The sequence below is a fragment of the Eurosta solidaginis genome, chromosome 4, assembly GCF_040869045.1.
Source record: "Eurosta solidaginis isolate ZX-2024a chromosome 4, ASM4086904v1, whole genome shotgun sequence".
Lineage (NCBI taxonomy): Eukaryota > Metazoa > Arthropoda > Insecta > Diptera > Tephritidae > Eurosta > Eurosta solidaginis.
The window spans coordinates 75,570,238-75,584,221 of NC_090322.1; the positions used below are offsets into that span (position 1 = coordinate 75,570,238).

The 13,984-nt window shown below is 41.1% G+C and overlaps 1 protein-coding gene across 28 annotated transcripts in view; it reads right to left on the minus strand.

Annotated features, from left to right (window-relative positions):
* Tre1 (Trapped in endoderm 1) overlaps positions 1-13,984 on the minus strand; it is a 713,802-nt gene that overhangs the window by 161,383 nt on the left and 538,435 nt on the right. For 6 of the 28 annotated variants that reach the window (XM_067782134.1, XM_067782133.1, XM_067782132.1 and 3 more), the window contains one exon: positions 5,288-5,429. The exons of the other annotated variants lie outside the window; for them this stretch is intronic. In XM_067782134.1, coding sequence (XP_067638235.1) covers positions 5,288-5,429 — 142 coding nt within the window. The remainder of the gene's footprint in view (positions 1-5,287; positions 5,430-13,984) is intronic. 28 annotated transcript variants of the gene reach the window in all.

Sequence of the window (13,984 nt, forward strand, 5' to 3'; positions counted from 1 at the left end):
CTCTACGCTTCGTGGTCGAACTTGTTTCATGAACCACTGCGTGATGTGGCATATAATATGCGGTTTACGCTGCTGGTTCGGCTGGCTCAATATGGCCCAAGTCGAAAAGCTCCTTCATGAGCTTACTATACTCCTCGTGCAAACTTTTATTCGCGGCAAATCTTTTTTCCATTCGCAGTATTGCCTTTACTGCTGCGTTTCGCGACTCACCAATAACAACTTCCTGTTTAAGCGGCAGACGCATTATAATTCGACCGTCTGATGCGCGTTGGGTTGTTTCGTCGAACAACTTTTCGCAATATAGTTCCTCGGGTTTATAAAACTTTCTTGGAGGCAGCTCCAAAAACTTGGTAAGAAGGTTAGATAATTGTATGTCGCAATAGTGCGTTGAGATTAAAGTCGGCTTTAGATGTCATGCAGTGACGTTTCCGAACAGCAAGCACCCAACCGAATACGGTGTTCTGCGCCATCGGGCGCCGTTTTCACCCTTTTTAAACCATGGAGTAAAACCTTGTCCATTTCGTCCATGCCTAACAAAATATCTATTGGACCAGGCTTAAAACAGTTTGGATCGGCTAGCGGCAAATCTATAACATGCGGCCACCGTAAAGCGGGTACCACGTTGATCGGAATAACGACCTTTTAGGTAATATAAGTGTACTAACGTGAAAGGTTAAGTCATGTGATTTTGGAGAGATGCACAGTTTTACCTCACCCTTTGTGTGACCTCCGGGAATGGATCCGATACCTGTGACGCAAGACTCGGTGATAAACGTGGCGTGTGATCCGTTATCGAGAAGCGCCCTAGCGGGTTGCCAGCCACCAGCGTTATCTTGTATGTAAACTTCAGCAGTGGCTAGTAAAACCACCCTTTCAGCATCAGCATAGTGTGAGGTTATGTTGGCGCCCTGAACGCCGTCGTTATAAGCGGATGCTTACTTACTTACTTACTTAATTGGCGCTTAACCGTCTAAATGGTTATGGCCGTCCAACAAGGCGCGCCAGTCGCTCCGCCAACCGGCGCCAATTGGTCACACCAAGGGAGTTTAAATCGTTTTCCACCTGGTCCTTCCAACGGAGTGGGGGCCGCCCTCTACTTCTGCTTCCATAGGCGGGTTCCGATAGAAACACTTTCTTGGCCGGAGCATCATCTTTCATTCGCATGACATGGCCTAGCCAGCGCAGCCGCTGCGTTTTAATTCGCTGGACTATGTTGATGTCTGCATATAACTCGTACAGCTCATCATTAAATCTTCTTCGGTACTCGCCATCGCCAACGCGCAGAGGTCCATAAATCTTTCGAAGAACTTTTCTCTCGAACACTCCCAAAGCCGCTTCATCTGCTGTTGTCATGGTCCATGCTCCTGCCCCATATAGCAGGACGGGTACGATAAGTGACTTGTAGAGTATAATTTTCGTTCGCCGAGAGACGACTTTACTTTTCAATTGCCTACCTAGTCCAAAGTAGCATTTATTGGCAAGATTGATTCTTCGCTGGATTTCAGTGCTGATGTTGTTGCTAGTGTTGATGCTGGTTCCCAAATAAACGAAGTCTTTTACTATTTCGAAATTATGGCTGCCAACAGTAGCGTGGTTGCCAAAGCGCGTATGCGCTGACTCTTTGCTGGATGACAGCAGGTACTTCGTTTTGTCCTCATTCACCAACAAACCCATCTTTACCGCTTCTTTTTCTATTTTGGAGTAAGCAGAACTAACAGCGCGGGTGTTTAGGCCGATGATATCAATGTCATCAGCATATGCCAGTAATTGCACGCTTTTATAGTATATTGTTCCAGTGCGGTTAAGTTCTGCAGCTAGTATAATTTTCTCCAGCATCAAATTAAAGAAATCGCACGATAGGGGGTCACCCTTTCTGAAACCTCGTTTAGTTTCGAACGGCTCGGAGAGGTCCATCCCAATTCTGACTGAGCTGATGGTGTTGCTCAACGTCATTTTGCACAGCCGTATAAGTTTTGCGGGGAAACCGAATTCAGACATAGCGGCATATAGGCAGCTCCTTTTCGTGCTGTCGAAGGCGGCTTTAAAGTCGACGAAGAGGGAATGTGTGTCGATTCTATTTTCATGGGTCTTTTCCAAGATTTGGCGCATTGTGAAAATCTGGTCGATGGTAGATTTACCAGGTCTGAAGCCGCACTGATAAGGTCCAATCAGCCGGTTCACGGTGGGCTTCAATCTTTCGCACAATACACTTGAAAGGACCTTACATGCGATATTAAGAAGGGTGATTCCACTATAGTTGGTGCCTTTTTGCAGTATCCCCCTTCTTGTGGACTGGGCAAAGAACACTTAGATTCCAACCGTAGGGCATGCACTCGTCCGCCTATATTTTGCTAAGAAGCTGCTGCATGCGCCTTACCAACTCCTCGCCGCCGTACTTGAATAGCTCCGCAGGCAATCCATCAGCGCCCACGACCTTGTTGTTTTTCAATCTGGTTATTGCTATTCTAACTTCGTCATAATCGGGCGGGGGGACATATATTCCATCATCATCGATTGCGGGATCGGGTTCTTCATCTCTGCGCGGTGAATTGCCGCCTCCATTTAGGAGAGCAGAGAAGTATTCCCTCCATAATCTAAGCACTCTCTGGACATCAGTTACAAGGTCGCCGTTTTCATTCCTACAGGAGTTTGCCCCGATCTTAAAACCTTCTGTCTGTCGCTGTATTTTTGCGTAGAATTTTCGGGCGTTATTCCTGGTGGCTAGCAGCTCAAGCTCCTCGCACTCACGCCTTTCTTCTTCTGCTTTTTGCTTCCTGAAAAGGCGTCTCGCTTCCCTTTACAACTCACGATAGCGTTCACACACTCCTCTTGTCGCGCCCGCTTTTAACGTAGCCCTGTAGGCAGCGTCTTTTCTTTCGGTTGCAACGCGGCATTCTTCATCGTACCAGTTGTTTTTCGTGGCCGCCGGTAACCAATTTTTTCCTCGGCGGCAGTACGAAGTGCTTTGGAGATATGCTCCCACTGCTCCTGTATTCCTTCAGGATGAGTTGTGCTCTCTGTGAGAGTCGAGTTGCGAAATCATTGGCAGTCTGTTGTGATTGAAGCTTTTCGACGTCTAGCTTTCCTTGTGTTTTTTGTTCCTTGGTTTTAGCCGCGTTGAGGCGGGTGCGTATTTTGGCTGCAACGAGATAATGGTCCGAGTCGATGTTAGGTCCTCGGATCGTGCGCACATCTAAAACACTGGAGGTATGCCGTCCGTCTATCACATGTATATCTGATTGCGAGTATTTCGATAAAGCCATGTAGCTTGATGTATCTTTTTATGCATGAACCTCGTGCTGGATATGACCATGTTTCGAGCACCGGCAAAGTCAATCAGCCTCAGTCCGTTAGGAGAAGTTTCATTGTGTAGGCTGAACTTTCCGACTGTAGGGCCAAAAACACCTTCTTTGTCCACCCTGGCGTTAAAGTCGCCAATCACGACTTTTATATCATGATGGGGGCAGCGCTCGTATGTGCGTCCTAATTGTTCATAAAAAGTGTCTTCCACCTCATCGTCTTTCTCCTCTGTCGGCGCATGGGGGCAGATGAATGATATATTAAACAATTTTGCTTTTATTCGGATAGCGGCGAGACGCTCGTCCACAGGCGTGAACGCCAGCACTTGGCGACAAAGTCTCTCTCCAACCAAGAATCCGACGCCGAACCTGCGCTTATTCGTATGGCCACTCCAATAGATGTCACAATTTTTGATCTTCTTTCTTCCTTGCTTCGTCCAACGCATTTCTTGGATGGCGGTGATGTCAGATTTTGCTTTGACGAGGACATCAACCAGCCGGGCATCTGCACCAATCACATTCAGGGAGCGGACGTTCCAGGTGCATGCCCTCAATTCATTGTCCTTCAAACGTTTGCCATGGTCGTCATCAATAGAGAGTGTATTTGTTTGTTTGTTTGTTTGCTTTCTTTATTTTCTTATAAACATTTATCATTATACAGTATTACAATCTAAGTTAATAATTAAATAAGAAAATAGATAATGACATTAAATACTCATATTATGAGCAGTGGAAATGCCATTTCTTCCATTCGGTATTCGCTTTTTTAAAATGCTTGTGGGGCGCATTACAATAAAAAGGTACAATATATAAGATAAGCATGAGTAGAGAGATTCAATGATACAACTATTATAAATACAAGCAATAATTAGAGATATAAAGTTATATTTTTTTTTACTATAAAAGTGTAGAGTGTAGAGTGTATTTATCCGAGGCTTGTTGTTATATTTCATTGGAGTATGGTTTTACGTGGCGGGTCCCAAGCCCAGCGCACAACCCGCTCAGCGGGGGTGAAAATATTACTTGCACGTTTATATAGCGAGCCGCTTGCTCCAAGACAGATGCCCGCTTGCAGACGCACCTAGAGGTGTATAGACGCTGCCGATGAGATCTCCCCCGGCTAGCCCTTAAACTGATTATGTCAGAGTGGCCTAGCCAGGTTCTCGCCTTCTCACATTAGCTCACCGCTAAACGGATGTTTAGCGGCTACCCAGAGGATACTTGGCCGCAAGTGACCGGCAGTAGTGAGCTGCTTGAACCGCATGCAAAAGAATCGCTCTGGCCATTCCCAGGTGAATGGCGGTCAGAAGCTTTCCCCACTTTCGTGGACTTCTACACACGGCTCCACCCTCCATATAAGCTGATGCTGCCTCTTGATTATTGAGGCCAGCGTGTGAGAACGTATGGTGTCGGCGATGGCACATGGGGCATGATGAATAACTACGACATTTGCAAAGACATGTCCCTTACTGAGGCAATTTAAACAGGCACTTTGCGATTTTATAGCTGCTAGCTTTGCTTTAGCATCCAGCAGATTAAGTTTCGCACAAGTGTATATTTTATGGTCAGCCTTACAATCTGAGCAGGTTGCGACCTTAGCGGTGTTTGAAGATTAATAATCATTTGAATTGATTTGGTTGCATGCTGTATGCAGAACATGTTTTGCGTTTGACCTTGCGTTATTTGAAACTGCAGGCATCATTTCTAACGACCGCGCGCGAGCTTCGAGGAAATCACGAAGTGCTTTTATGTGACTTTTCACTATAATTCGCATCACTTTGTATCTAGTGGTCAGCACGTCACAGGCTTCACTGTAGTTCTTGTCACTCACTGCAAAACTACTAACTAATTCCAATGTCTCACCCAATGTTGGAAGCGGTATGCGTACGGGGGCAAATGCAGCCTGAGTTACTTCGCCATTCGTTTGTTTTTGTGGCATTTTGAGTCGTTAAAAAAATTATATTTAGCTACGGTATACCATTCCTCACCTTGAATGAGGGATTGTTCCTCCACTTCTGCGTTCTCATCGCCACAGGACACCTCCACTTCTTGTTGTGCTTCTGAAAAGCGTACCCATTACTCTTCCAGCAATTGTAAATATGTAGTTGCAGCTTCTGTATCGACAGTAGGCTAGTCAGAAAAAGAAGAAGCAAAAGTAACATCTGACGATCAGTGCTACCAATTCTAGTATGATAAGTTATGGATTGATTGATACAGAGATGCCATTTAGGCCCGAACAGCCCCTGTAGTTCTCAGCTTTTAATCTACTACCTTTATATGCAAGGATGTAATAAAAAACTGTTTCCAAAGTGGCGGGAATGTCGCAGGTCATAGAGATAACTCAAATAATTATAAAGTAGGCTCAAATTTATTTGCAGCGCAGTACTTAAGCACGTAATTGGCAGCACCATACTAATAGCAGAAATTCGAGCTATCTGAGCGATACGGATAATGACCGTAATGAGAACTCCTGGAGGAATATGTGGACTTCAAGAATTCTAAAATAGTTCTGCTACGTCATCCCCATTGGCAGCTTTTTATATCCAAAGGTAAATGAGGAAGGATACCCAGATGTTATGCATTTTGAATTAACAAAACTGTAAACCTTGTTCGGATTTTTCAAAAATTTTGCTTTACAACAACTTAAGGAATATTTATTACTGATTTGAGACAATGAATGCTAGAACAAGCTACTAGATATATAGAGAACTAGTGCAGATGGTCCAGATTTCTTGGATCTCTTATAAAGCCTAGATTTAATGTTGTTAAGTCTGATAAGTTGCTTTGAAAACCAAGCAGGCTTATTCGCACACAAGTTTACGGGAAAATATGGAGATTGATGAATCGATATCACAGATCCGACCAAGCCATCAGTTCATTGAGGTTAATCAAGTTCGCTTTGTATATCATGTGGTATCTTAAGCGCAGCGTGCAGCCGATATTCTGGAAGGGAATTCGAGTAAGGGCAGTACCCATCGAAATTATTCGAATAATAAACTCTCTTATTCGCAAGGTATTCGAAATTCGAGTATTTGTTACAACTTTTTTATCGCTTATTCGAATAAAAGTATTTGGTAAACCCTCCGAGTGTGTTTCTACCATAAAAAACTGCTTAGTGAAAACTCATCTGGCTTGCAGATGCCTCTCGGAGTCGACGTAAAACATGTAGGTCCCATCTCGCCCGTCCCGTCGCCGAAGAGATTTTAGGCGGAGCTTCTCTTCCAATTCGCGTCGTGCCCTTTTAAATTTTTCCTACAAATTCGCGGGACGGGACCTACATGTGTTATGTCGACACCGAACGGCAGATGAATTTTCACTGAAAAGCTTTTCATGGCAGAAATACACTCGTTGTGTTTGCCAAATTACTTCCGAGGGGCGACCCCGCTTAAAAAAACTTTTTTTGTCTAGATTTTAGATGTTGCTTTGGCCGTGAGTTCAACCCATGATCTTTGGTGTGGTGGGCGGAGAACGCTACCACCACACCAAGCAAGTCGTCGGTTAGCCAGCCACCAGCCATGGCTTCCGCAAAATGCATATCGCTATAGCACCCGCGCATAACGCCATTAGCACCCTGATTTATCCCTTGTCTAAAAATATTGACCGCCTATTATCTGAGTGGTCAGCAAGCGTCGGTTCAATTTAAGAGCGAAACCTACAAGCCTAGAAGCATTAAACAAGGGGTGGTGCAGGGTGGTGTCCCCATGCTATTCAATTTATACATATCAAAGCTCCCTCCATCACGAGAACAAGATACCAACATATCCTATGCCGACGACTGCACGATAGTGGCAACTGGCTCTAGCTCCTCAATAGACGAATTAGTTTTAAAAATGAATAGTTATTTACCGATTCTTTTTGTTTTTTTCATCTCGCGCGATCTAAAACTATTGCCGAACAAGTCACTCTGTTTAAGATATTTAAGGAATAGATGACGCAAATATTAGGTATTCATGTCGATTGCGTTACCATACCAACTGTCAGTCACCCAAAGATCTTAGGGGTGACATATCGAATGCCACTCTTACCTTCAAGGCGCATACCTCCGAAACGACATCTTAAGTACAAAGCCACAACAAAATCCTTAAGTCGCTTAACGGCAGCACAACTTACAAAGCAATTAGTCCACTGCTCATGTGATACGCGTCACTGGTTTGGTCGCTTGACTTAAGCGTAAGCGTGCCAAATACTGCACTCAGAACTACCACTACACTATCTACAAAGTGAGCCAAAAGAGCTCAACTTAAAGGAGTTTTTGTTGCATTGTCACAAGGCGGAGAATACCAGCAAATAACTGCGTGATATAGCCCCGTCTCACAGTGTTTCGTGTAGAACAAGCTAGCTGGACAAAATTATTTTATGAGATTTTCCGTTTCATATGCAGTCATTTATTACAACTACGTAATTTTTTTCAGCCATATGTTTTTTTTTTATTTTTTTTTCCAAAATTTTACTTCATATGCATACATTTGCTTATTTCATATATAGTAACACATGTGAATAAGTGACATAAATCCAAAAAAATTTAAAGGCTTGAGAATTTTTTATGAAAATTCGTCGAATTTTTTAAATATAATTTAGTTTTTTTTATAGATCGTGACACATTTTCTTATGGGAAATTAGTTAAAATAAATTTGCGAAAGCGAAAATTGTAAGAATTATCCAAAAAGGGGTTGTAATGAACCAAGGTGAAAGTGGGCCTAGGTGAGACTCCGCCAATATAGATCCTTAGGAACTCAACCATGAACCAGGGCACCGACTAATCAACATCTTAGTTCTCCGAGTACATATAGAGTTTGCTACTACCAGCTAGTCTTCAGCGAATGAGGGTGGGAACTTGCTCCTACACTGACTTTTTCTCGGCTTCACATAAAAATTTCAAACAGAGATTTGAAAAAAAAAATTATTTGTGGCCAACAAGGGTTACACCTGCTAAAAATTAAATTTGCCTAATCCTTACCAAATCCTACAAACTCCAAGTTGAAACCTGCTTACCTCCGTTGTCATACCAATAGCCTGGTTAAACTCTTCCGGCCGCGCTGTGGAAGGCTGAAGGTGTTGTTGCCATTCCGTCATAACCCACCCAACCTGCTAAAAGAAATCATATACGTTTGCTCTTTTAGCCCAAAAGAATACCTACCATTGCCTCCGCTAGCAACTATAGAAAAAAATTTACACCATCATGTCCATATTAAATTTTTCGACTTAACTTTATTACAAAACTGATGTTATTTCCATTCCCTGATTTCATTCTCCACAACTTACTATTCGATATACACCTACATAGATAAGTAACCTAATAGTTCATGTTAGTGTGCATCATCATACCAATTTTGACACAACATGGTCTCAGCAAACTTACAGCAAAATAGTCAAATCAAAAAAAATATGTACCATATCAAACAACTTCTTAATATATGTATACATATGAGTGTCTGAAGTCAACATTCTCTGTTTATATTTATAACAGCTTGCAATCCATCTCTCTGAATATAACATACATATTTCTGTTCTCATTCCATCTATGAATAATGCTGGTTCGAGAGACTCTCAATATTGCCAAATATTTTACTAGTCGCTCTCTATTAAAATTCATACATACTAGAGTATTAAAGTAAATCTAACAGCTAACATTCCTTTTCCCATTGTTAACATTTCTCGTATCTACAATATATTAAGAGTAGCATAGTCTCTCTATATTTAACTTCAAGTTCACAACATTCATGCTACAGTGTGGTAATTACACATACATTCTAATGCAAAATTTAAACGGTTGTCGTTGAGAGAGTGAGCGAGTGAGCGAGATCAATTACTCCGATTCATTCTCTACGGCTAATAATCTCCGAGTTCTATTACCAAGCTCTCGTTTGCTCACTATATGATAATTAAAACTTTTAGTGCTTGAAGCGAGCAGACAAAAACAAAAGGCACTGTTAACAGCTGAAGTTAAAGCTACGGCCTTTACGTACTAAGAAAATAAATGACTATGTAAAGACAAAAGGCATATGTTATCGTAGCATACAAACTTGCTACACATTTAATGGCTATGTTGCCACTGGCCTTATTCGATTGGATAGGATACAGTTTAATAAATAATTCAATTTGAGACACAAATTACATTATTTAGTAAACTCTTCCATATAGAATTTTTCTTTTAGATGTTCTAAGTGCCTTTTTAAGCGGTAGGTGTGAATAAAGAAGTTTTCATATATATACATGTATGGTCATCAAATGACTTACCCACTTATCCTCCTTCCACTGGCCAGTTGATGGGGATGATGGCGGCTAGGCATCAGCTAATAAAACTGAAAAAAAATATAGGAAATCACTTTCACCATTCACCACTTCCGTACGTCGGGGCTATTTGGCTCTCGGTGCAAGCATTCTTCCCCTGTTATGACCGGTCTTTCGATTTTCGATCGCCAATCTTTTGGTACCTTTGGTACGTTACTTAAATTTTACTCCCTTTTTCCCTATTTTACACTCACTCACTCTAACATTACATCTCTCTTCCCTCTATTACTAACTTCACCTTTGTTTTCTAAAATAAAATTTATAATTTATTATTAATACAAAAATTTTTTTTTTTTTTCCTTTACAACTTCTAGACATTATGAAATTATGCCTATTTAATTTAAATCCATGACCCCGATCCGCTCGTTTCCGGCTCCTGCGACTGCTTCCTGTGGCTTAGGTTTCAAGTTTCTTCTTCCGAATTACACCCTCCTTTACAAAATAAACTTAACTTTTGGCGATTATTCACGTCTTACGCAATTTTCCCCCTTTTTTTTTTTTCTTTTTTTCTAGTTGCTATTTGTTTATGTATTTACGAATGTTCCTTAATAGCATCCTTCTTTTTCGCAGCACAATGCTCGCAAAATTTTTCTTCGGAAAATATTTTAAAGGTCTTATTTAAATATTTTTTTTTTCTCTTTTTCGCCACTGAAAGCTTAGTTAACTTTCCTATCCGAATTCTACAAACCAAAACTTTTTAGTAGGTAAGCATTTTAAAGTTTTATTTCCTTTTTTTTTTTCTCTAAATCCAATCCACGAAAATTCTATGCAAGATTATTGCATAACTTATTATTAGTTTAATTAATATTTCGTGTTTCAAAAGGGTTTTTTTTTTCTCTTTTTTTTCTTGGTTTTTTCTGGTTCGTCAGAAAAATTATGTTCCTTCCGCGGTTGGTTTTTTCTTCAAAAAAAGTTCACTTTTCTTTTTTTTTTTTCTAACTACAACTCAAACAAGTTTATTGGATAATTTATTAATTTATTATTAAGTTATCATTTCGGGTTTCAAAAAGGTTTTTTTTTTTTCACACCACTTTTTTTTTCGAAAGTTTTTGGTTTAGTTTAAACCTTATATTTATTTTAGTTTCGCGTTTGGTTTTTTTTTTTTTCAAAAAAAAAGTTTTTTTTTTTTTTTTCTCTCTCGGACGGCAAAAGCGTTTCTTTTTTTTTCAAATTTTCTTAAACTTTATTATTCAAATGGTTGACAACCGCCCGAACTCAACTTATTCACCAGCACGACTTTCACTATTAGATCTCCAACATCAACTGTCCTAAGCTTGCGTTAATATTCGTTTCCTAAGCTAGACTTCAACCGCAATCCCGCTATTTCCTTAAAAAAATTTATTTACGAACTATTTGACTCCAAAAAAAATTGTTTGCGAACTATTTTATATGCTATTGTTGTTATAATTTTATATCCTCTACCAACTTATTAGATCGAACCCTACTCCAATGCTTCTCGCCGTTATTTTCTCATTTTTTCTCGAAACTATTCATCTCACTTCTTCGGTCTCATTTGAGACATTCTCAACCACAGTGCCAGTCCCGCTGTTAAGGTATCTGCTATAAACTGTTCCCACTTTTCGAACTCATCTTCGAGCGTGTACCCTAACATAGCCGAATTCGCTCGACCGCTGTTAACGTACGCGGTCAAATGTTGTTCAATCGTACTGTTAAAGGTATTGGGGCATATCAACATTTGTAATCTATTCCTATTTCCTATGGCGACCGGATGTAAGCAGTAATAGGACTGCCACATAAATCTCCCACCCTACACCACAGGTTCTTTGATATTGCTTAATGGGATGAGCACAAAGCAAAGGACCTGAAAACATGGAGATTTATGAGGGGTAAATAAACATAATCAAGGTGAGCTGTTAGGGTAACTTCAAATTTTTACCATAGATCTTTTGCATGGTAGGTTCCTATCACTTTGCCATGCAGGTCTTCTAAGACATAGTAGCATGATCCTTTAATGGCCTTAATTTTGGCTTTTACTCCGGTTGGTGCAAGCTTCGCGCTAAAATTGTTAGCTAGGTTGCTCTGCACAAAGTTTCGTCGCGTAACGATTTGGCCTACTTGGAAGTTTCTACTACGGCTTCGTAGATTATACGTGTTTGTATTTCGGATATGTGCTTTTTCCAAATTCTTCCTTATGGTATCTCTTATGAGGTGGACGTTGTCGGGGCGGTCTAGTCTTGCAGTATTGTCATTTAACAGTTGTAACTTTCGGAGTAGTCTGTAGTCTGTTCCGTGGGTAATCATGTGTTGTCCGAACACGGCAAAGTATGGGGTATATCCCAGCGATTGGTGTAAGCTATTACGCAGAGCACAGTTAATGCTGCTGGTGTATGCATCCCATTCCCTCTGATCCTTGCGTATGTAACTTCTAAGAGCCTCATTGATTGAACGATTCACTCTTTCTGATGCATTCGACTGTGGCGAATAAACAGCAGTAGTGATATGTGAAACACCATATTTCGTCAAAAATCCCTCGAACTCCTTACTTTTGAATTGGCTACCATTATCCGTGATAACGCTAACCAAAACAATCAAACACATTTTCCTTTAAATAGCCTATTATCAAGTTGGAGGTAAACCTTTTTAAGGGTTTTAAAAATACAAACTTCGTCAAATGATCGAGAATAATCAATAAGCCGATGTTACCTCTCTTTGAACGGGGAAACGGTCCTATCAGGTCGATATATAGTATTTGGAACGGTCTATCTGACACAATTTGTTGTCCCATTGGCGGTCGTAATGTAGTTGTTGGAGCTTTAGAAGTTTGACAATCTTCACAGTTACGTATGTACTCGCGAATTTGTGTAACCATACCTGGCCAATAGAACTTCCGCCGAAGGCGTTCTACCGTTTTGGCTATCCCACCATGTCCTGCAGATGGTGGATCGTGGGCCGCGGATATTACATGTTGGCGTAGTTCGGCTGGCACATATAATTTCCACGCTTTGTCATCTGAATCACTGTTACCGGTAGCAAAGTCTGTACGATGGTAGATGTATCCATCGATAACCTGAAAGTCGGGTAAATTCGAGTTCTGGAACTGACGCTTCAGTTCTTCGTATTCAGGCGAGTTGAAAGCATCGGAGCCTAAATCAATTTCTGGTAAAATGGTTAGTTCTAATTCATTGATTTCGGTTTCAGACATGTCTTCGGGTATACGCGATAAAGCATCCGCGATTACATTTTCTCTTCCCTTTTTGTGTTCAATAGTAAAATTAAATCCCTGTAATTTGATCGCCCATCTGGCTAGTCGACCGCTCAAATCTTTTTGTTGCATGAGCCATCGCAGACTAGCATGGTCCGTCACCACCTTAAACTCCATCCCTTCGATATACATGCGAAATTTCTTTATCGCTAATACTACAGCTAGGCATTCTAACTCCGTCACCGAATAATTTCGCTGGGCCTTATTTAGCTTCTTCGACATATAGGCTATAGGGCGCTCTTGACCGTTATCGTCTTCTTGCAACAGACACGCGCCTATCCCTACTTGACTCGCATCGCATTGTAGTATAAAAGGTTTGTTGTAATTTGGATGAATTAGTACGGGGGCGCAAGTTAATTTCCTTTTGAGGTCATCAAATGCTTTCTGTGCGTCCGGATTCCACGCGAAATGTTTTTTCTTGGAAATTAGTTCTGTTAGATGAAAGGTTACAGAAGAGTAGTCGTCGATAAATCGTCGGTACCATCCGGTCATGCCGAGAAATTTTCGAAGTTGACGTACGGCCTTTGGAACAGGGTAAGTCTCAATCGCAGCAATTTTATCTTGATCTACCTGAAGAGTTCCGTTTCCAACTATAAAACCAAGGTAATTGACTTGGCTTAAACAAAATTTACTCTTTTTGATGTTGATTGTCAAGCCAGCCTTTCGCAATAATGTGGAGACTTCGGACAAATGGATCAAGTGTTCATTAAATGTGGATGCTACTACCAACAAATCATCCAAATATACAAAGACCTGAGTTTTTAAATTGTATGGTATTACTTTGTCCATCAGTCTACACATGGTTTGGGGCGCGTTGCATAATCCAAAAGGTATTCTTTTGAACTGATACAGGGGCCTGTTAGGGACGGTAAAGGCAGTCTTCTCCCTCGATTGCTTATCAAGACTAATTTGCCAGAATGCATCCTTTAAGTCAATCTTGGAAATGCAATGAACGGGAGGAAGCCTGCTTAGCAATCCCTCAATATTTGGGATGGGATATGCATCCTTCAACGTCACCTCGTTTACTTTCCGCGAATCTAAACAAAAACGGACCTTTCCTGGTTTCACAATCAAAACTACCGGCGATGACCATGCCGAGCAAGGAGCTTCTTCTATGACTACTAGTTCCAACATTCTATCTATTTCTTCACATAACAACTTCTCGACTGCA